At 49.0% G+C, this 23,914-nt stretch overlaps 1 protein-coding gene across 7 annotated transcripts in view; it reads left to right on the top strand.

Annotated features, from left to right (window-relative positions):
* LOC123371138 (growth-regulated alpha protein-like) overlaps nt 1-23,914 on the top strand; it is an 886,915-nt gene that overhangs the window by 764,798 nt on the left and 98,203 nt on the right. The window contains exons 1-4 of one of the 7 annotated variants that reach the window (XM_045018411.1): nt 16,844-17,011; nt 17,491-17,617; nt 17,708-17,791; nt 18,097-18,997. The exons of 3 other annotated variants lie outside the window; for them this stretch is intronic. In XM_045018411.1, coding sequence (XP_044874346.1) covers nt 16,933-17,011; nt 17,491-17,617; nt 17,708-17,791; nt 18,097-18,115 — 309 coding nt within the window. In that variant the 5' untranslated portion in view covers nt 16,844-16,932 and the 3' untranslated portion in view covers nt 18,116-18,997. Of the gene's footprint in view, nt 1-16,813; nt 17,012-17,490; nt 17,618-17,707; nt 17,792-18,096; nt 18,998-23,914 lie in introns of those variants that run through there. 3 more of the 7 variants (XM_045018408.1, XM_045018409.1, XM_045018404.1) reach the window with 3 other exon arrangements.

The raw sequence follows: 23,914 nt of genomic DNA on the forward strand, positions 1-23,914 counted from the left end.
ACCCAGCAGTTGTTCTTTGCATCAGCTTCAAATTCACCCTCCCCAAGAGAAAAGCTGGTGTACTGAACTTGGTCATACAAGTGTATATTGCTTTTGTCTAATCTCCAATGCTCAAATCTTAAGGGAGCTGGTGTATATTGCTCCCTGCAACCTTAGATGTGTTACGTCATTTAGGTACGGCACAATGTCCATTTGTCTATGAAAAATGCTGTGCTGCTGATGAATGGTTCATTTATTATGGACGGAAGTCTGTCTTTGGATTCCATGTGCACAATTTCCCCTGTCTTTGTTCATGTTTCTGCCCGGCAGAAAATCTACACTGAAATGAAGTGGAATCTAAACTAATATTATCAAGGCCAGCTGTTGCAATCCTTACTAGTCAAAACTGACATGGAGACGAGTAAGGACTTTAGGATTTGGTCCAAAATGACGAATCAGATCCCTTTCTCCATGAGGACATAGTCATTAGGACTGTGACGCTGGAAAGCCAAGTGCTGGCTATGGCCAGGGCCGAGTCAGCTGAGAACTGACAAATGCAGATGGAAGCCAGACCAATAAGTTAAATGTATAAGAATGGTATAAATGCATTGTTAAATGTACATGAACATATTTGGCATTCAAACTTCGTGAAAACTAATGGGATGCTACTTGCATTATTTTCACTTCGGTGTATCCTGTTATAATGGAATGGCAAACATGTCCATTGTATATCTCCCCTTTCTAACTAAAAAACCCATCACATGAGAAAAAAACCTTGTGGAATGCAAATGAAGAACTTTAATAGGAAAGTGCTAATTCTCGCGCATTTCAAAGCACGTGGTCATTGTGCGTGATCAGAGATCAAAGACTAAATGCACTCCTCTCTCTCTGCCAGCAAAGAAAGAGCCCATGTGGATAGCCAAACTGTCTGTTTGTTTTGCTGTGAGAAGAAGCTATAAGTACGGACACAAGGAAAAGTTCTTCCTCCTTGGACTGTTTGTATTCTAATAGGGCAGAACAGCTGAACGAGAAGATGGAGATCCCCAGAGTTATCCTGGGTGGCCCTAAAAGACTTCTGAGAAAATGGCAGATCACAACATCTCTGCTCCAATTTGAAATTATAGCCTGTGATTCACCCGTACATATATTTGTAACCTCTCAATAACTCTCATCACCCTTTAGTTAACCTACTACAGAATTAGCTCCCTGCATTGGCTTTGGTGTGAGACTAGGATGCAACTCGAGCTGGATGAGTGACTGATCTCTTGGGACTGGTGTTATGTGAAATATTTTGTGATTTTTGGTGTAAGTGACCATTGATCACACAGCACGGCTTGCCTGGGTAGCAAGACAGACACTTCAATAAGGAGACTGTCTGTGACTCCATTCTAAGACTGCTGTGGTACTTTGGGAGTTCACATTTGTTACTGGGTTAGGGGAACCTAATTACAGAACATACCCCCAGGTTGGGGTGTCCGCCCTGCTTTTGCCAGTCTGCCCTGAGGCAGGCACTCGCGGTTCTGAGTCACTCCACACAGCATGACAAGGACTTCAGTTGGTACAATTAAAAAAAACAACAGAATTTGAATGGCCATAATGCCATTTCTGAATCGCCTCTTCTTCCTGCCCTTGAATTCTTGTCCTAGTTATATCACCTGATTTCCATCTGTAAACTCTGTAGGGCAAGGCCCCTATGTTGCACACATTTTGTATTGTGTCTTGCATTTTAAGCACTAGACTATAACAGCGATGCTTACAAACTATGGAAGAAATCTATTCACCTTCTAAGAAGAATTCACCAAGTCAGATAATTTGCTCCCTTTTAAAAATTGCACCAGAGCATAAATATAACAAAAGATTGTTCCAGGCATGTTCTGGGGATTAAATGGACCTTTTGATTCTGGAATTTCCATTGTATGCGCCTAATAGGTTTATTTAGTTTTTTAAAAGAAATAAATGTTTTCTAAAATGTACCTGGCCTTTATTTCCATTCATTAGCATATATTACACATCTTGGTCTTAAATTATGCATGCAATTAAATCCTGTAAATTATGCATGCAATTAAATCCTGTGAATTTGCCCAAGGGCTCAGCTACACTGTCTAAATTTGCATTGGGATGGAGTTATGGGCCGGAGTGTTTAGACTGAACCTTGTATCAGCTCACTGGGAATTCTGCGCTCAGTGGTGGCTCGGTTGGGCTCTATGTTGCTTAAGTTCCATTTCAAGTGAAACAAAATGGCTTGGGCAGTTGATACTTATCAGCAGCTAAATTCATAGGAATATTCACCTCCTCAGGAAGCTAAATTTGGTTATAAGCATCAAAAAGAAATAACCTTCTGTCTCTGAAATAAATATTAAAAGTATCGTTAGTAACCGCTCCATCTCAAAACATGTCCCCAGATTAAATTACGAGTTAGCACAACGATTTATCTTATATGGAAAGGGGGAAAAAAGAGAATTCTTGCATAAGTCAAAATAATTTCCAGCTCAAATCCTGATTGGATGAGCCTTTTCTTTAGAGAAGTAGGGGAAGGCACATTACAAGGTAGCGCCTCACTGTTCTTCAACTGAACGGATCACCTACATTGGAAAGGCACAGAGGAAGCCTGGGTCTGGTCCTATTCAGTGGAGAGAGGGAGATAAAGGCCTGGGAAAGCCTGAATCCAAGGGAATTTAAGGTGAGTGAAACCACAGGTGGTCTAAGTGTGCTCTCAGTTTCACCAGTGGGGTACATCAAAGGGAGTGGAGTTCAGAAGTGAGATCAGAATCAGATCCCCGCTGTCTCAGAAGGCCCGGAAACTCACCTGCAATTCCAACTCTCCCACCTACGCCCCTGATTCCGTTCTCTCTGACGCAAACACTTCTAATGCTGCACCCAGATCAGCAGAGCAATACTTTCCCTCCCTGGGCCACAAATATTTTTTCTCTAAATGACTCTGACTCCTCCATATCAGCGAGGTTGTTAACAGAACTGGCTTTGGCCAGATCCAATCTGAATAAAGGAGGGGCAAACTCTGCTTACGCATCTCAGCCCTGGCATGCAACACACCTGCTCTTCAGGCTGACTCTCTCCTGAGCAAACCACCAGTTGTGCCAAATTACAGGGTGGTTTCATAAAGTGGGTCAAGCAGCCTCCCAGGGCTTCTGACTTGAGGGGGTTGTTTTGCATTATGTAAAGTTCAATCGTTTTAGAATCCAATTAGCAGTGCCCATGGGATTGTCTCCTGAATCATTTGTTCATACACTCAGGGCAGCCAGACATTTGACTGTCCCAACAGGAACTGTGGCCTATAGACAAGCTATTCTAGCAGTCTGCGTTCATTACATCACTGTTTGGCAATGCCACGGTGTTCACTGTTCCGCAGTACTGTACATAGGTGTTTGACACTAATGAATTAGGGGAACAGATTACGTAAAATCTTTGGAGCAGTAATTGTCTTCTTGTTGTGTGTCTGTACACAACCTGGCACAATGGGGTGCTGGTCCAGGATTGGGGTTCCTAGGCATCACCTCAATACAAATAATTAATAGTCAGATTGTAAGAGTCATCTCCCTCAGAAAGTCCCTACACTGGAGGAGGAGAGGAGCATACACTGTATCTCTCTATTCTTGAACACATTGGCCAAGGAAAGATGAACTGAACAGTAGAGGACAGACACTTTGCAGGCAGTTCTGCCCATCAGCAAGAGATGATGGATGCAACAGGAGAACATGGAAACCATTTTAGGTATCAGCCTGTGAAACAAGACTGAGGATATGTCTACACTACAGTATTAGGTCGATTTTATAGAAGTCGATTTTTAGAAATCAATTTTATACAGTCGATTGTGTATGTCCACACTAAGCGCATTAAGTCGGCGGAGTGCATCCTCACTACCATGGCTAACATCGACTTACGGAGCGGTGCACTGTGGGTAGCTATCCCACAGTTCCCGCAGTCTCCGCCGCCCATTGGAATTCTGGGTTAAGCTCTCAATGCCTGATGGGGCAAAAACATTGTTGCGGGTGGTTTTGGGTACATGTTGTCAGTTGCCCCTCCCTCCATGAAAGCAACGGCAGACAATTGTTTTGTGCCTTTTTTCCTGGGTTACCCGTGCAGATGCCATACCACGGCAAGCATGGAGCCCGCTCAGCTCACCGTCACCTCTGCTGCTGTGGGCAAGTCTACTGTGGGGGCTGCTGTGATCCAAGTAGCCAATGCAATCACTGACGCCCTGTTATCAAGGGTAGTGACTCTGGGAAATGTGCGGGCCTTCTTAGATTTTAGGTGCATCATATTCCTGTCCTTTGTCGCTGGTGAGGAAGTCTTGCAGCCAAACATTCCAGTCTGCTCGGCGCTGTAACACGCCATAGCACTTCTGTGGTTGACACATGTAACAGGTCCAGGGCTCTTGCTCTTTTGCCTTGGCCAAGGTACCTTGCCCTATCCGGACCTCCAAGCATTCGACACAGAAGCACCTTCAGCAGCTGGCATTGCTACACAGCAGCAGCTCCTTGCCTTTGCAGCAGACGGTGAAGTAGGACTGCTAACTGTCCTCGTTGGACATGTAGCTTGGTAGGGGGTTCTGGGAACGTCTTCCCTGGCCAGCTCCTAGCAACCTCCAGGGCATGGTGTACGGCTCCACCGCTTCCGCCGCAACTCTGCTCTCCTGCTCCCCAGCGACAAGCTTGGGGGATCCGTTCAGGTCCTCCTGGGTGCTGCTGGCAGCAGACGGTGCAGTAGATCTGCTAACCATCCTTGTGCACTGCTTCTGCTACAACTCTGCTCTCCTGCTCCCCAGCGACCAGCTCAGGGGATCCGTTCATGAAGCCTGGACAGTAGTAAGGAGCAGTTCAACTATAGGCTGAGCAAGTGCAGAATGGTGGTAGAATGTGCCTTTGGAGGTTTAAAAGCTCGCTGGCGCTGTTGGTCAGACCTCAGTGAACCAACATTCCCATTGTTATTGCTGCTTGCTGTGTGCTCCGTAATACCTGTGGAGAGAGGTTGAGCAAATCACCTGGCATCCGATTTTGAGCAGCCAGACACTAGGGCGATTAGAAGAGCACAGCAAGGTGCTCTGCGCATCAGAGAGGCTTTGAAAACTAGTTTCATGACTGGCCAGGCTTCAGTGTGACAGTTGTGTGTGTTTCTCCTTGATGCAAACCTGCCCCCTTTAATTCCCTGTAAGCCAACCACTTTTCTCCCTTTGAAATAAAGTAACTATTGTTTTGAAACCAAGCATTCTTTCTTTATTAATTAAAAAAAATGAGATAACGGACAAGGTAGCCTGGGTCAGGTGGGGGAGGAGGGAAGGACAAGGCCACATTGCTTATTGTAGCCACACTAAAAATCAAACTGTTTGAATGACAGCCTGCTGTTGCTGGGTCCATCCTCTGCAGTGGAGTGGCTGGGTGCCCAGAGCCTCCCCCACCACAACTCTGCGTTCTTGGGCATCTGGGAGATGAGGCTATGGAACATGGGGAGGAGGGTAGGCGATTAGACAGTGGATGCAGCAGGGGTCTGTGCTCTTGTTGGCTTTCCTGCAGCTCCAACAGACACTTCATCATGTCCGTTTGCTCCCCCATTAGCCTCAGCATCATGTCCTGCCTCCGCTCTTTGTGCTCACTTCATTCTTTCTTGGCCTCTGCCACTGAATGCCTCCATGCATTAAGCTGAGCCCTATCAGTGCGGGAGGGCTGCATGAGCTCGGAAAACATGTCATCGTGAGTGTGGTTTTTTTCATCTTCTAATCTGCGATAACCTCAGGGATGCAGATGATAGGGGGAGTGTAGAAACATTCTGTGCTCTGTATCACAGGGGTAGCCATGTTAGTCTGGATCTGTAAAAGCAGCAAAGAGTCCTATGGCACCTTACAGACTAACAAACGTATTGGAGCATGAGCTTTTGTGGGTGAATACCCACTTCGTCGAATGCATGTAGTGGAAATTTCCAGGGGCAGGTATATATATATATATATATATATATATATGCAAGCAAGAAGCAAGCTAGAGATAATGAGGTTAGATCAATCAGGGAGGATGAGGCCCTGTTCTAGCAGCTGAGGTGTGAAAACCAAGGGAGGAGAAACTGGTTTTGTAGTTGGCAAGCCATTCACAGACTTTGTTTAATCCTTACACCATCAGCTCAGCTGTTAGTCTATAAGGTGTCACAGGACTCTTTGCTGATTCTACACTCTACGATTCTGGGGGGACTGCATGGTCACCTGTGCTTCTGAGTGCTCTGAGCTCGCCACGCTGACCAAACAGGAAATGAAATTCAAAAGTTCCCGGGGCTTTTCCTGTGTACCTGGCTAGTGCATCGGAGTTCAAAGTGCTGTCCAGAGCGGTCACAATGGAGCACCCTGGGAAAGCTCCCGGAGACCAATACCATTGATTTGCATCCGCACTACCCCAAATTCGACCCAGTAAGGTCAGTTTTAGCACTACTCCCCTTGTCGGGGAGGAGTACAGAAGTTGATTTAAAGAGCCCTTTAGGTCGACGGATCGGGGTTGGTTGTGTGGACACAGTCATTTTTAAATCGACCTAACCTGGCTAAATTCGACCTAACCCCGCAGTGTAGACCATGGCTAAGACCCTCAGTGAAAGCAGTGGTGTAACCACCGCAAGGGAGAGAACACTATAGAAGGGGCTGCAATAAGCTGTGTGGCTGCAAACAACAGACCTTGCCGGCATCAGCTAAACGACACACACGCCGTATCCCAGACTGAAGCCAGGAACTTTGACTTCAGCACCACAAAGTCCCTGCCTCTGGTAGCTAAAGAAGAATGTTGGTCACCTGTGGTGTTCATCCTATGGATTAGGACTTCTGGGGTTGCAGTCATGAGCGAGTGACATAGTTACGCTCACTTGAGCAGGTCTGACATACAGATGGCATCAATACACTCACACACTTAGCCAATGAAATTGCAGAAATTAAAAGGGCACCTGATAGCCTCTTGGTGCCCAGATCACAAAGACCACCAGCAATATTGACTGTATCTGCAATAGAACTGAGGCTGGACTAGTCATGGAGACTGTCCTCTCATCCCTAGAGAAGGTCTTTTGAGATCAGCAAAAGGAGAAGTGTGCAGAAGCTGACCTGATCACTGGATAAAGAGAGGGCTTGGGGCTACTGGGCTATCCATCCAGTTTTTAATTATGAAGATGGGTTTTTAGATGTTTGAGTAAATTTGGGAATAGACGGTTATGACAAATCGTGGCTTTTTGCTCTGTCTCCAGAGCCTGGGATGGCAGCTCTGTTAATGGTGGATAGGCCAGGATGAAAGCTTCCGACCGAGGCTGAAGTGCAGTGGCTGAGGAGAACTCTAGGAATAGAAGACTGGAGTAGATGCCTATCCACTATGCTGTTAGTGTTGCCATTCAGCGCCACACCTGAAAAAAATAGAGCACTTTGGGCAAACTCTGCTGCCAACTGAAGTCAATGCTGGGTGCTAGGGGCTCACTCAGCCATTTTGAAAACCAAGTTACTTAATACAGGCAACTAAATATGTATTTAGGATCATAATTTTAGGCACCGCTAAAAAAATCCATGGCCTGTATTCAAAGAGCTATGGGCCACCTTTTCAACGGAGGTCATCACATGACAGCTCCTATTTGGAAAGTCTGGGCTCTCCCCTTGTGTTTAAAGTGCCCATTCTCCAGTAGCTCTGGTGGATCCGGGGAGGGCAGAACTCTTTTGGAAATCTGACCATCTAAGTGGGAGCTGAGCAGTTTTGAAAATCCAGCCCAACGCTGCTTTTGGCTGTATTCTTCTAAGGATACCCGAAGTGTCCACTACAACGGCATTCACTTACTGGGAGCAGGGACAGGCCCTACCTTGTCCTGTGTCAAGGACGAACAAAGTTTGCACAGCCGCTTTCTGATGCCCTAAATAAAACCAAGAAGAATGTCTTCATTCCCCATCCAGAGTGTGACAGCGACATGAAACAAATTGCTGGGAAGTGGAAAATGTGGCTTGCACATTTATCCTTCGATTACAACATTCATTTTGTCCTCTCTGTGTCATCATTTCGAGCAGTTGGCATGCTACCCCCCTACGAAGACGCATGCTTGTGCGGTTACTCCCGTTCCTGTGGTCTTCCCTGTTTCAGACACTTCAGCATGTCCGAGCATGAAATCTGATCCATTGACCTTTGCTGTGCCAATTTTACCGATACAATAGATTAACGTATTCACTGCTGCTCACTGCTTTAATAGGCACTGAACCACTCAGTCACTCTCATATTTCACCATCTCCTGGCTGTGTAATCACGCATATGCATACATTGAGGCCTCTACTTATATAGTGGAAGAGTCTAGCCATGAGCTAATCCCAATTTTGGACTCTAGATGTTGTGCAGATAATTTTCTTGTGTCATGCAGCTCTCACCCTGGAAGGAGTTTACTCTTTCAGGATGAGCACTCAGTTGTGGTTTCTATTTAATTTTGTGGACAGTGTCTAACCCGAGGCGTGAACCTGTGTTACCTTGAGATGAGTGAGTCTCAAATGATTTGAAGGTTCCTTATCTGAAAGCTCTTATTATTAATTATTAATCATTAGTATTATTATCATTGCGGTAGCACCTTGAAACCATAGTCAAAGGCCCCATTATGGTAGGTGCCATGGAAACATGGAGTAAAAAATAAAAAGACCACCTTTCTGGCACCACAGAGCCCTCATGGGTTGGAATCCAGGCCCTAAGCCCTGGATTTTGCCATTTGCTTCAGTAGGGCAAGATTTCACCTCTGATGTATAACGAAAATGTACACAAATGCCTTTGGAGTAGAAAACCCACAAGATCAGATTCCAGCAGGCGTGAGGGAAGCTGGGGGAAGGACAGGGTATCTGCCTCCTGGGACAAATGGAAAGACAATAAATAAATGTAGGTGTCCATCATAAAAAAATGTTGTTGGTTCCTCTCAGATCCTGTTCCCCACTTCATAGTGAAGATTGTCTCCTCTTTCCACCCCTCTGGCCCCAGGACTGATCCTTTGCTAGGGCATGCAGAGGTGCCGTGACAGTCAGCTGTGAAGTGGACAGGTAACAAGAAGAGCCTGTCTGCGTTAAGTAGGGTGTCTTGCCATGTAGGAGCAGCACCACCCAGGGTATTTCATGAGGCTCCGGGAAGAGCTCCTCACCTTGCTCTGCTCTCAGGCAGCACAAAAAGCAGCACACAGTTAACAGGAAGGTGACACATGTGCAGAGCTCTTGTGTGATGGGGAAAGAGCACATATTGGGGGGGGGGCAGGGCAGAGAACGGAGCAGGTTAGTAGCACAAGTGAGAAGGGTTGGGAGAACCAAGGCAGAGTGGACTGGAGGAGAGAACAAGCCTGGCCTGGGAGAAGGAGACGGAGGACCTAGCTAGGGACGATCAGAGATGGGGGAATGGGCAGAAGGTGGTGAGAAGCAGATATGGAGAGTGTGGAGACCAACGGGGATGGGAGAGGGACAGGCAGGGCAGGGATGATGTGTGTGAGACAGAACAGCAAGGGCAAGGGAAGCAGAGGAGGGGAACAGGAAGAATGAAGAGAAAACACGGAAAGAGGAGGAGACAGAAGCAAACAAGCTTCACAGCCAGGCAAGAGGTGAGTTCCCTCTAGAACAGGCCTGCACAACTCGTAAAGCGGCGAGGGCCACATTACTCCAAAGAAAACAGCTGAGGGCCGAACCCCCCCGGCCCCGTGGAAACACACCCCCCCATCACCTCCTGGCCTCCCGCCCCAGCGATGCCCAGCCCTGCAGAAACAAATCCTTCTTCCCCAGCACCCCAAATTAGCTGTGGGCCAACAAGGAAGGTTGGGGGTGGGGAGGTGATACTTTATTTTAAATCAACCAGGGGCTTCCAGCTGAAGAGGTGGCTGGGAGCGCTCAGGGGCAAATTAAAGGGCCCGGGGCTCCGGCGGCTGGGGGAACCCAGAGCTGTGCGGGGCTGGGGCAGGGATTTAAAGGGCCCAAAGCTCCTGCCACTGACGGGAGCTCCAGCCCTTTAAACCCTGGCCCCCCCGCCCGGCCGCTGGAGCCCTGGCTGTGATTTAAAGGGCTCTGGGCTGCCCGTGGCTGGGATTCAAAGGGCTCTGGGCTGCCTGAAGACACGGGGAGCCCTGAGCCCTTTGAATCCCAGCTGCGGCCGGGATTGAAAGGGCTCTGGGCTGCCCGCAGAGCGTGTGCGGGGGATTTAGAATCCCTCCGTGGGCCGTATGTTGTGCAGGCCTGGGCTAGAAGAACTTATACAAGTTTCAGAGCTGGAGAAGCACCAGGGGGCTGAGCCGCCTGAGCTAAGGCAAGAGAGCTGGACATGGGGTGGGAAGACAAAGGAGACACCCATGAGGGAGGGGATGTGGAGAGATCTCCTTTCTCTCTGCACTTGGCTTGGCTTTCCTTCCCCACCCCCATTCCCTCACCCACTGCATTTGGAGACGCTGCCTCACCTCTGCCTGCCTACAACTCCCTGGCAGGCTTCAGGCGCTCAGCCTCCTTTTGGCTGCCAGCCGTGCTGGGTAGTTGTGTAACGTGACTATTGCTGGCTCTGGCTCCAGGGGAATGTGCTCACTTTATTTTCTGAGTTGTGGTTAAATAATTGGTGTTTTCTTGGTGGCTAACTGCTCTGGATTCTGTGGTTACACACTATGATCGGACTTACTTGGAGTGATCTAGTTACTATTATTAGCTTGTTTCTTCCCTCCTTTCCTTTTCTCACCACTGGAATCATTTCGGCGTGTCTCCCACAAGGACGTTACGTTTGTTGCTTTGGGTTGGTTCACCACCTAGCTGCGAAACTGGGATGCCTTCTCCTCGGTTCGGTATGTTTGGGGGAGGACACAAAGCACAGGGCCTGCTCGTGTTCTGCCCAGACAGTGGGCCACACGTCCTCCTCAAAAGGGATGTCTGTGTTAAGTAGGACGTCTTGCCATGTAGGAGCAGCACCGCCCAGGGTATCTCATGAGGCTCTGGGGAAGAGCTCCTCACCTTGCTCTGCTATCAGGCTGCAAAATCACCTTATGCGCGATGCTGTTGGTATCCTGACTCCAGCCCATCTAGCTTAGTGTAGAGAACAGAGCTGTGGAGTCCCATCCCCAGACACTGCATCACTCCACTGTCCTGACTCTAAGATGAGCGATTTTGAGACCGTGCTCTAGAATCCCGTCGTACTTTTCTATACAAGGGATGGCACACGCCTGTCCTCACTAGCCAGGGACCTTGCCAGCAACAATTCTTTTGAACGTCTCACAAGTGCTAAGCAGATTAATGTTTTGGCCAAAACTGGACAAAATGTGGTGAACAGATCTTTAAAAAAAAATTAATTGATTAAAAAAAAAAGCACCCCCAAATCTTTCCATCTCCAGCATCAGCTCCTTCATAGCACAAGCCTCATTGAAGAACATTATGCAGACACCTCTGCTTCCACTGACAGCTCCTTTAAAGCCTGCAGAGTAATCTCAGGCCTTTGTCTAATACCATTTCAAAGCACCAGTAGACCGTGCGCGCTGTATTTGGCTCATGGGGACAGAGAGGATGACGCTTATCATCAGACATTCCCTGTCTTGCTATTTCTAAATGGTTTCCACTGGGCCTGATTTTGACCCCATTCTGATGTGGGCCCGATGTGAAGGGCACTGAGCGCTGTTGCCCAAATCTTGACCCCGATGCCAGGGCTGAGAAGCCGGGTGGATGTGCAGCCATGAAGGAAGAATTCTTCTCCCAGGCCAGCTGTACTCCCAAACCCAGTGCCTGGAATATCCTCCGCAGCTCCTTTGCACTCTCTTCTGCAGGGATGGAGAAGGATCCATATAATAATGGATCCTTGGCCTCTGCCCATCACCCTGCCTGGCCACGCCTTCCCATCACCTGTGCTGCAACTCATGCCCAGGTGAGAATACTCTGGTTTGACCCCTCACACTCAGGCCCCCCCATCACATGGCAGAACCACATCACTAATTCTGCCTGGCAAGCCTCCACACCTGTGAAGGAATAGGGCTGGGATTCACCTTCAGAGCTTTTCGCAAAGTATTCCTGTTTCTAGTCCTGACTGCATCTTTCATGTGCCAGTGTTACCGTATGGGGAGTTTGTTATAGATCCCCACTGTGCCTGATCCACAGAGGAAATGAGTCTGTTATTGCCTCCACCAGAGAACCTGGCTCTGAGGTGACAACAACCATCTTGGCTGACAAAACTGGTGTTGGACCTGAGATCTTCCGAGCTAAAAGCCATGAGCTACTGAGGCTGAGCTAAAGCCCCCAAGCTAGGCCTGTAGCAGACTCCTATCCTACGTAGAAGGGGCACAGCCAGGGGTGACCTGTAACACACACTCCCTAGTGGATTCAACAAGCCCTACTAGTGTAAACATCCCCACATTGCAAATTCTTCTTACTTGCACATCAATAAAATCTGCAATCTTATTGTTCCAACAGTCATGGAAAGTGAACGCAGAATGGGCATTAGCCTGGACAAAGAGAATTCAGTTCAAGCAAATATTGATTGACCATTTTTGCACTCTAAGTACATCTCTAATTTCTCTGTCATTCAGTGTGTGGAAGGTGTTTGTACAAGGTCTCAAAAGTAGTTCAGGGCAGATTTAACTTTCAGGCCAAGATTCAGGTCAATTCTTGGGCAAGTTAAACACTTTGGTCACAGGGTTAAGACATTCTGACGCGTCATAATTGTCCTTCTGCCTTGCATTACGGCAAATGGGTTTAGTTAGTTACAACACAGGAAAGTGAACTGGAAGTGACTGAGGAAATAGGCTCCTACTCCCTGAATAATATTGCTGAAGTTACATGTTTGTTGACAAGTCATGTTTGCTGATCAAGGAGATCTTCCTTCTAGATGTCATTAAGCAATTCCCAAGGGTGTCTTTTAGCTCCTTCATGCAATGGGTTGCTGCTGCCTCTTTCGTGAGTTAAGATTACCTCATTCCTGGAGGATGCCTGAAACTCAACTTCATCTTTAAAAAATAAATGTATCTTAAACAGAAGCTCTGATGAACTAATGCTGTATCATATTGGAATTCACCAAAAGACAAGTTAGTGATGCATTTTTTTTCAGGGTGAAACTTCAAGTAAGTAAGTGTCGGTTGACATAGTAGGAATGATTTTTCCTTTAAAAATGCACTCACATATTTTGTCCCACATGGGATGGGAACTGTCCAGCAAGGACCATAACACATGTCAAAAGTGGTCTTGCCAACTTTCCGTTCAGCTGCATGAGACTTTACAAAGCTGTTGCTGGAAATACAGTTATTCCATTAAAAGACAAAGTCCCATACTGCACTCTGGCCTCACTAGGGAATATCCAGTTGTCCAAGATTTGGAAGTAGCATGGGTATTTTCTTAAAAGTGACAGACTGTTTCATAATTCCTAGCAAAAATAGATTCCACTACAGGTGGCTTGGTTATGTTTTTGTTTAAACTTAAAGACCATTTTGTCATATACTAGAGTTCTCAGCTATTCTTTTCTCACAAAATATATCACTTGCTAAATGCAAAAGCAGGAAAATAAATACTTTTTCTTGATGCTTTCTGTGATTTCAGCTTTGTATGATTTGCATGTCTAGTGCATTAGCTAAATTAGCTAAGGCAGCAAAGAGTCTTGTGGCAGCTTATAGACTAACAGATGTTTTGGAGCATGTGCTTTCGTGGGTGAATACCCACTTCATCAGATGCACATCGGTATTCACCCACAAAAGCTCATGCTCCAAAATGTCTGTTAGTCTATAAGGTGCCACAAGACTCTTTGCTGCTTTTACAGATCCAGACTAACATAGCTACCCCTCTGATACTTAGCTAAGGCAGTAACCATTATTAATTTCAGACATACCTTTGTCACTAGACCTGCTATAGGGCATAAACTGCTGTTTACAGGACTTACAGTTCTGTTCCTGCTACAGGGCATAAATCATTCTATATGCCAAAATTCCCCCTCTGTAAGAAACATATAAGAAAGTGGGCTACCGTGCTCTACCAGCTGTGATTACTGTTGCCAGAACAGGCCCAAAATGTGTCATTCAAAAACTTTCATGTAATAAACTAAAAATAAAACCTGCTCCATTTAAGCATCAATTGTTTCTCATTCTTTGTCCACCTAAAGCACCAACTGAAGTCAATGGTGAAACCCTGACCCCACTGATGTCTATGAGAGTCTTGCCACTGATTTCAAGGTCGCCGGGATTTTGCCCACTGGCCCATTCTGCTCCTACTGAACCCAAAGTGAGATTTGCTGTTAATTTCAATTGGACCTGGATTGAGTCCCAGAACAGACCTGCTATTGATTTGTTATTTTGAAGTGGGAGAAAAGATGGTCACACAGCCTATGTGCTGCATGAAGAAAATTAAATTGAAATTTTTACCAGAGGAACAAACTTGAAACACATTGCCAGATATTATAAACTGGGTTGGCAGAAAGACCCACACAATTCCCAGAATTGCTCTAGCTTTGGAAGATGCAGCATTCCTGGAGAGTGCACAGCTACTTGTGTGTAAAACTGTTCCCCGCAGTTTGGAATGTGTTGTCATTTTCAGGTGTTTCTGTAATTTGCCCATAAGGTTGCAGAGCAAGAACCGTTTAGGGCTGCCATAGCTGTCAGCTGAGATAGACATCTCACTCCCTGCTCAACTACATTTTAGGCATTAGTGTAATCGAAATAAATAATAAGGTTATGTCAATGACGTGGGATGAATGATTTCCCCCCTCCGACTATGTGCTTTCAGTCATTTGCAATAAACCAGACATGGAGTTTTAGCTTTGATAGAGAACAGTGAAATCTGAGCTCCTCATCAGATGAGGAGGAAGAAGACCCCTGGATTAATTTAACAGCTAACTGTGCTTGTTGTGCCAATAAATACATGACCTCCCAAATGTCACTATACTGTTTACATTCTTAGCTTCCCCTTTCTGTAAAAATTTTGCAATTATGGAGAGCGTGAGCCTGCAGATGTAAAAAACCCTGCAGAGTCATCTTAAAATACAGGGCCCATACTGCTTCCTATCAAATCATGCTGATGGTGCAGACTGATTGTGCGAATGCTGCCATCGAGTGTGAACTAGTTTCACAGAGGGAGCGTTAGAGGCCTAATAAAAAGCTATGCCACTGAATGTAGCAGCAATGGGCACTAAGATCCCAGGAACTAGCCTGGGCAGGGCGTTGGATGGAGACAGGACATTACAGGGCCGCCCAGAGGATTCAGGGGCCTGGGGTCTTTGGCTGCACAGGGCCCCTGCAGCTGAATAGCCACCGCAGACCCAGCACTTCGGCGGTGGGTCCCGGGGTCGAAGGACCCCCCGCCGCCGAAGACCTGGAGCAGAAGAAGCTCCGTGGGGCCCGGGCCTCGTGAGAGTTTTCCGGGGCCCCAGGAGCAAGTGAAGGACCCCGCTCCAGGGCCCCCGAAAAACTCTCATGGGGGCCCCTGCGGGGCCTGGGGAAAATTGCCCCACTTGTCCCCCCTTCTGGGTGGCCCATATACATTAAACACGAGGGACAAATCTGCCCCCCGCTACACCTGTTCACCCAGACCAGCTTCACTGTAACCAAGGGCAAAATTTGATACATGGCATCATCACCTTTAGCTGATGCGTCCAGGCCAAACCCTACGTGCACTGTGCGGGTCTGCCCCTGCCTTCATTACACAAGGGGCACAGGGTCTGCCCCCTGCACTGCCCGGCAGCCTACTTGGTTGTCATTACATATTGATCCAGGAGTAAAATGACTTGAGTAGGAGGAAATACTTCTCCCAGCTGAGCCCAGAGCTCTCCCCACCCCCACCAGATCACTGCTACTCCGCTCGGGGCTGATACCGATTTTGGAATTGAAGGAGTTCCAAGGACACAAACTCCAGCAGGATTCTGGGCTCAGCTATGTCGTCATCACCCCCCCCAAGCTGAGCAATCACAGGACAGTGCATATTTCAGACCCCCCAGGTTGGTGGCTGCGCCCAGTTCCCTCCCCCCCCAGGGCGATTCACTGGCTAGGACGGGGGTGGCCGAACGGTCTGACCCTTCGAGCCACATGTGACAAGCTTCAGCAGTTCCAGAGCCGGTGGCACCTGCCGGGGCTCGGGGCTCGGTCCTGCTCTGGGGAAGCCCCCAAACCCCTCCCCGCTGGGCACAAGCCAGAGGTGATGGGGGCACACGGGGGTCACATGCCCCCCCAGACTTTTGCCAGGGTTTGCGGGCCCTGCTCGGTCACACGGTGCCACCAGGCTCCCTCCCGGCAGGGCCGCTGCTGGAAGCGGCAAGCCGGGAGCTGCGGCCTGGGAAGAGGCAGCAGGAGCAGCTGGGAGCTGCGGGGAGCCGCTGCCTTTGCTGCTGCCGCTCCGCGTGGAGCTAAAGCGGCGCCCGGTCCCCGCAGCGTCCCGCTGTTCCCCACTGGCCGCGAACGCCTGGGAGCGGCGGGGAGCGGCCCCGAGCCCGGGTAAGGCGGCAGGGGAGCCCGGGGGCAGGACTCCCGCTGCCGGGATGGGGACAAACCTGTCAATTGCCCGGGCCCCCAGCGGGCCCCGGTTCTCGCTGCCAGCAGCCCCTGACCCACCCCACGGCAGGGAACTGGGGGGGGTGTCAGCCCCTGTGCCCCCCCCCCCCCGTGCTACGAGACCACGTGAAGCTGAGACCCACCAGCGGCCTCCTCCTCCCCCTCCCCCTCCCCCTCCCCCTCCCCCTCCCCCGGCTCCGCGCGCTGCGCTCGGCCGGCCCGTGGGGCCCCGGCGGGCTCCGCTCTGCTGCGGCGGGGCGCGGCCCGGCTGAGCGGCAGCGGGAGCCGGGAGCTGCGGCCGCAGCGCTCGGGGCGCCCTGGCGGCGCCGGGCGGGATTTCCTGGCGCGGGTCCCAGCTGAAGCGGGTTTCTCCGGCCGCTCCGCCCCCTCTGCCCCGGGGATTTCCCGGCCGGGTCCCCGCGGGGATAAAAGCGGCCGCGGGGCGCTGTGGTGGCTCAGAGCTGAGCCGAGCCCAGATCCCAGCACCAGCCTCCGCCGCCAGCCCGGACCATGAGCCGCCCCGAGAGCTTCGCCCCCGGCAGCCCCCTGCTGCTGCTGCTGCTAGCGGCCTGCGCCGCGCTGTGCCGGGGTGAGGGGCTCGCTGCGCCGGGGGGCCCGGGACCGGGCTGGGGGAGTCTCGCTTCCCACTGGGGCTTGGAAGGACGGATCGGACCCAGGTGTCCGAGAGCCGCGGGGGTGGATGGGACCCAGGTGTCCGAGAGCCGGCCGGATGCGGGGAGTCCCGGTGGGGATGGATGGGACCCAGGAGTCCGAGAGCCGGCCGGATGCGGGGAGTCCAGGGGGGATGGATGGGACCCAGGTGTCCGAGATCCGGCCGGATGCGGGGAGTCCCGGGCGGGATGGATCGGACCCAGGTGTCCGAGAGCCGGCCGGATGCGGGGAGTCCCGGGGGGGGGATGGAGGGGACCCAGGTGTCCGAGAGCCGGCCAGATGCGGGGAGTGCCCGTGCAGGGGGCATGGACCGGACCTAGGGTGTGTCCCGGGCCGCCCCCCTGCAGAGGATCTGGCCGCCGGCAGGAGCTGAGTCTTTCTCCCCCTCCCGGGCAGGTGCCCCCATGGCCGGCGAGCTGCGGTGCCAGTGCCTGCAGACCGAGGCCGCGGTGATCCACCCCAAGCACGTCGCCTACGTGGAGCTGATACGCGAGGGGCCCCACTGCGGGGTGCAGGAAGTCATGTAAGTGTCGTGGCCCTGCTGCCCCCCCCCAGCCAGCTACCCCCACTCCCCGCAGAGCCCTCACCCCCTCTCCCCTCTGCCTCCCCGCAGAGCCACCACGAAGCACGGCAAGAAAGTCTGTCTGGATCCCACCGCGCCCTGGGTCCAGCTGATCGTCACCAACATCCTGAACAGGTACCTGCCTGGGGGTGTCGCACTCCCTGTTGTGCTAGCGGCCGGTGTCTGCACCCTTCGCCATGACCCCGGGCTGCTACCTGGGGCTGGCGGGGTCCCTGGCACTAAACGCCAGGGATGAGCTGGATCAGCACTGCCGCTATTCCACGGGACACACACAGCTCCCAGGAGGGCAGCCGGAGGCGAGTGCACAGGGAATGCAAGCGGGGAGCCTGTGGAGGGGAAAGGCACGAGCAGAAATGAGTCCAGGTGAGGTCTTTCCGGATGTCACTTCTAACCCGTGTTCTGTTGTCTGACTGTTGCAGTAAATCTAACAAGTTGTGAGGGGAGCAGAGGAAATGACCAAGGCACCACAACAGAAACTACCTGTGTGTGAGAGAGAATGGGAACCTGAGGCTGGACAGCTCGCCATGCTGAACTCTCTTCTTTTGAGGGTCTGAGAGACCAGCCTGCTCCATTCAACTTCAACCTGTTCCACTGAGTTATTGCAACCTGTGCTTATTTATGTATTTATTAATACATCTCTGTAGAGCTCTGCAACAGCTAGGTATTGTGTTAAGCCCTTTAGATCTTTCTGATCACCTGAAGGGATAATGCTGCAGCAGTGGCTCAAGAAATGGCTTGTTGTTAATCTAGTGCACATTCCAACTAGCCCATCCCCTCAGCTCCTCTGAGCAGCTCGAGATGGACAGTACGGTGAAGCTGTGCCTTTCACATTGTGGATGTGCAGGATGCCTGCTGGCTTGTGAATAACCAGAGCTTCAGATTCTGGAGCTGCCAAGCATTTAGCCTCTGAGCCCACAAATATGGAGGATTCCCAAGTGAAATCCAATTAGAACAAGCACAGTAACTTGCTACAGTCCTGAAATGTGCTGCCAAGGCACATGTCCCTGGGACACACAATCATTTGCTTGGTTGGGTGAAACAGACTAGCAGCTGCTCTCCTTTCACAGAAAAGCAATCTTTATGAGAATGTGGCCTCCAGTCACTAGCTGAAGTTTCTGCAAACTCTTTAGGGTTGTTTTGATGTGTTAAATTATTTCTATGCAATTTAAATATTTGGTATTTATGCTGAAGCTTTAAGAACAGTAAGGTTCTGAACACCCTTGGACATTTTATGTCTGCATTGTATGACATACTGTCATGTTCTGTGTAGAAGTGGGATTACAAATTGTACTGTACTAAAATGCATAATTGTGAGACTGGCGGGAGTTACACATGAAATAAATATTTTCTGATTAAAAGTGGTTGTCGTCAACTCAGTTAAGTGTTCATGTCCATGTATCTGTCCCAGTGGGACCCCTGGAAACATGTGGTGTGGGTGGGAATTGGTATAGGATACACCCCTGCCTTCAAGCTTCATCCCTTTCCCTATTTTTTTTAATGTTTGTCTGCATTTAACAGACTCTTGGGTCCAGAGTTGCAATATTTAAACTCCTTATCTGCAGACCTCATTGTGAAGGGAAATTCAGCCTCAAAGTGGTTTGTGGCTATGAAAGCTGCAAGGACTTGCACATTTGCTTAACTTGCTATGAGACTACTCATGTGCATAAAGCACTGTGCAAGATCAGGCACATAATGATTCTTTGCTGTTATAGGAAACAAGACAGCTCCAAGGAAAAAGAGCATAGAAGACACTTGCTTTATATATAAGTAATTTGCAGGGCATGTGCATGCTCTAGCTGTTAAGCACCCCCCACCCCCTGCCTTTTTTTTTTTTTTAACTGTAGACGTTTGTAAAAGCGCAGTGTCCCTTTATCTGGTTCCATCCTAACTGTGTTTCATGGAGGATATTCCCAGAAGGAAGTGTTAGACCTGTAGGCACAGACTCACAACATCGTCCATGGACATATAATTTAGTGGGTGAAGGATCAACTGCTGCTTCCTTATGGAATTTGGGAGGCTTGCTGCGTCGTTATATTAGACAGCCTGTGCAATGGTGGGGTATCGAGCCTTACAACCTGACCCACAAAGGACCTGACTACAAGTCTGAGGTGTGGATTGGTCTGAACAAGCCAACCTGAGATTTTCAGGCTCAGGACCTGCCGGCCACTTGCCAGTGCTGAATTTTGGCCAGTGCTAAGTCCCAGCACCTCTAGGTTTGACCGTTCATAGTCCCAGCACCTCTGGGTTTGCTGTGTCAGTTATTAAAGTAAAAAAAAAATTGCTGGAGCCCGGGTACCTTTTTCCTTACAAATTAAGCACTGCCACCGCCTTGCTGCACTGGGCACTCAGCTGTGAGTGCCTCTCACTTTGCAGCCCCACCAGCACAGTGTGGGGACTGCCAGCAAGAGTGGGGCCCACAGTTTGGGCTGGTCTCCCTGCCTTGCAAATCAGCACCAGTGAACCCTTATAGCCACACTCCACAGTCATGTAATCTAGGCTACAACCTACATTAGAAGGTTAGAAGGTTACCCTCCTGGAGCTCCTTTGTCATTACTCCTCTGTCATTACTCCTCAGAGAGGAAAAATTCTAATTGCTGGTGGAAGCTTCATTCAATGACCTCCATTGGCTTTTCTGTATGTGACATATTTTCAGGATCCACTACTATAACATAAGAACGGCCATACTGAGTCAGACCAAAGTTTCATCTAGCCCAGTATCCTGTCTTCTGACAGTGGCTAATGCCAGGTGCCCCAGAGGGAATGAACAGAACAGGTAAATCATCAAGTGATCCATCCTCTGTTGCCCATTCCCAGCTTCTGGCAAACAGAGGCCAAAGACACCATCCCTGCCCATCCTGGCTAATAGCCATTGATGGACCTATCCTCCATGAACTTATCTAGTTTTTTCTTGAACCCTGGTATAGTCTTGACCTTCACAATATCCTCTGGCAAAGAGTTCCACAGGTTGACTGGGCATTGTGTGAAAAAATACTTCCTTTTGTTTGTTTTGAACCTGCTGCCTATTCATTTCATTTGATGACCCCTCGTTCTTGTGCTATGAGAAGGAGTAAACACTTGCTTATTTATTATGTCCACACCAGTCATGATTTCATAGACCTGTATCATAGCCCCCCTTAGTCATCTCTTTTCTAAAATGAAAAGGCCCAGTCTTATTAATCTCTCCTCAATTGGAAGCTGTTCCATACCCCTAATCATTTTTGTTGCCCTTTTCTGAACCTTTTCCAAATCTAATATACGCTTTTTGAGATGGGGCGAATACATCTGCAAGCAATATTCAAGATCTTGGCATACCATGGATTTATACAGAGGCAACATGATATTTTCTGTCTTATTAGCTATCCCTTTCTTAATGATTCCCAACATTTTGTTCGCTTTTTTGACTGCAGCTGCACAATGAGTGGATATTTTCAGAGAACTATCCACTAGGACTCCAAGATCTCTCTCTTGAGCGGTAACAGCTAATTTAGGCCCCATCATTTTATGTTTTCCAATATGTATTACTTTGCATTTATCAACATTGAAATTCATCAGCCATTTTGTTGCCCAATCATTAGGTTTGAGAGATCCTTTTGTAGTTCTTCGCAGTCTGCCTGGGACTTCACTGCCTTGAGTAGTTTGGTATCATCTGCAAATTTTGTCACCTCACAGTTTACTCCTTTTTTCCAGATCATATATGAATATGTTCAATAGAACTGGTCTCAGTACAGACCCCTGGGGGACACCACTATTTACCTCTTTCCAGTCTGAAAACGGATAATTTATTCCTACCCTTTGTTTCCTATCTTTTAACAAGTTATCAGTCCATGAGGGAATCTTCCCTCTTATCCCATGACAGCTTACTTTGCTTAAGAGCTGTTGGTGAGGGACCTTGTCAAAGGCTTTCTGAAAATTTAGGAGCTTTCAAAGGTTAATAGGAAATGCTGCCCCCTGAGAGAAGCGGGACCCCCCATTCCTAATGACATAGGGGTTCTATTTCTAGTCCTGAAGGGTAAAATGCTAGTTGTACTTTGAACCTGAACAAGCTCTGGGTTCTAACCCTGGCTCTGGCCTGATGGGTGAGCATAAGCAAGTCTGTGCCTCCTTTGGCAAAGTTGATGAAAAGCCCAAAACAAGAGCTAGGGAGTATTAATACTAATCCTCCTGTTACTATGAAGATGTCATGGCCATACAAAGACTTGTCCAGGTTTAACTTGACACACTGAGTAGTTCCATTGAGTCCACTGGGATTAGTCACAGTGCAGAAGATTAAGTCTTTGCAGAATTACAGTCTTAGTCTAGTAATCTGGAGACTGAACCATGCCATTGAATTAAGTTTTTCATTTAAATTTCCCACAACTCATGTATGTCATATTTTAGGTGAGCTTTGCTTCTTACTGCACCACTGTAAAGGAAAATAGGTAATTCGGTGCAGAAGAGAACAGTAAATTAAGGGCTTTAAACCCCTCTATTTCACTGCTTTGACATAGCCCCATATTTGTCAGAAAGCTCAGGTCTTGGGTAACGATTCTATGTGCTATTTATTCCACAATAAATATGTGGGCAAAGCCACATTGTGATGCTGTTGAACACACACAGAAAAAAGGAGACAAAAACACCACATCACTGGTGGGCAAACACTTTCCACAAAGCGATCACTCCACGGCTGACCTCTCAGTCCTCAGCCTCAAAGGAAACCTGCACAACACTTTCAAAAGATGAGCCTGGGCGGCTGCATTCATCAGTTCACTAGACACGAAAAATCACAGTCTTGATAAAGACATTGGTTTAGTACAATAATTTGCCTTTTTTATGCCCCGTGGTTCTTTACAATATGTGCAAACTACTTCTGCTAAACAATCCTTCCACCTTATATCCCTCTAGTTACCTTTCCCCGACCAGCAGAGCTCTGTGTAGCCTGGACATGCTACTTTCTTCGCCAGACCCACGTAAAGAAGAGCTCGGAGACGCTCAAAAGCTTGTCCTTCCTCCAACAGAATTTCGTCCAACAAAAAGCCGTTGCTGTCACCAAACTTCTCTCTTTCCTATCCTGGCACCAGTCCAGCTCCAACAACCCTGCAACCAACGTCCCCAGGCCGCTAGCCTGTGCGTTCTCCAGTGATTTTGAACAGGTTACTCTGATTGCAGGTAGTTGGGTGTTACCTGTTGTAAAAGGGGAAGCTAGGGCTAACTCCCAGAATAAAGATTCCCAGGGATAGCTCAGTGGTTTGAGCATTGGCCTGCTTAAACCCAAGGTTGTGAGGTTTAATCCTTGAGGGGACCATTTAGGGAACTGGGATAAAAATCTGTCTGGGGATTGGTCCTACTTTGAGCAGCGGGTTGGACTAGATACCTCCTGAGGTCCCTTCCAATCCTGATATTCTAAGATCCTGTAGGCAGCTTTTTTTTTTAATCTGAATGGTATATTTTTATTTAAATTAATCCACAGATCCTACCAAAACATCTCTGGACAAATAAGGTGGGTGCTGGCCATAGTGCATAAAATGTTTACTCAGTGACGTCTTTGCAAGAGACAGCCACTTGACCACACACCCATTTTAAAGCAATTATACCAGAAATTTCTATTTTTAGGATGTTAGCTGTACAGTACTAAAGTGAAACATAGCAACTTAACAGACAAGCAAAAAAAAATTGAGAGAAAGCCAGCATGTTCCTTGGCAAATTTCATTAGTGGCCATCATGGAGGGCTTTTTTTCCCCTTCATACAGAAGACACCATCTTCATAGACATCCAGCGGTTGTTTAAGTGCATAGTTTTCTGTTCCCGTAGGCAGCTGCAGGGAAGGCACCTTCCTACCTACGTTCACACGGCGCTCAGAGCCCTGGTTCAGAGTCACCAGGCGGAGTCAGAAAACCAAAGGTCCCCGGCATCCTGAGCGTGCGATCAGCCTTCAGGGCTCCCAGTCAGTCCACCCCGGCTTCCTTTTCCTCTTCAACCGGCCCGGCCGGGCGGGGCAGGGGGACCCTTCCTTGAGCCCAGGCTTGCTGGAGCTGCAAGCGCCGGTGTCCCCGACAGGGGTAGGACACCCCCCCCCCGCCCCGTCCTACCCAACCCAGTGGTGCTGACGGGTGTGGTGCCTTTACTCTGACATTAGCCGCCTGCCCCCCGGGCTCCCCGTCTGCTGCCAGCACACCGGCTTGCGCAGCGCTGGCAGGGTCACCCGGTGGAGCTGGGAATCACCTGCCCGTTGCAGGGTGCACAGACACACTCGCATGGTTC

Source organism: Mauremys mutica, chromosome 5 (assembly GCF_020497125.1).
Source record: "Mauremys mutica isolate MM-2020 ecotype Southern chromosome 5, ASM2049712v1, whole genome shotgun sequence".
NCBI classification, from domain to species: Eukaryota; Metazoa; Chordata; order Testudines; family Geoemydidae; genus Mauremys; species Mauremys mutica.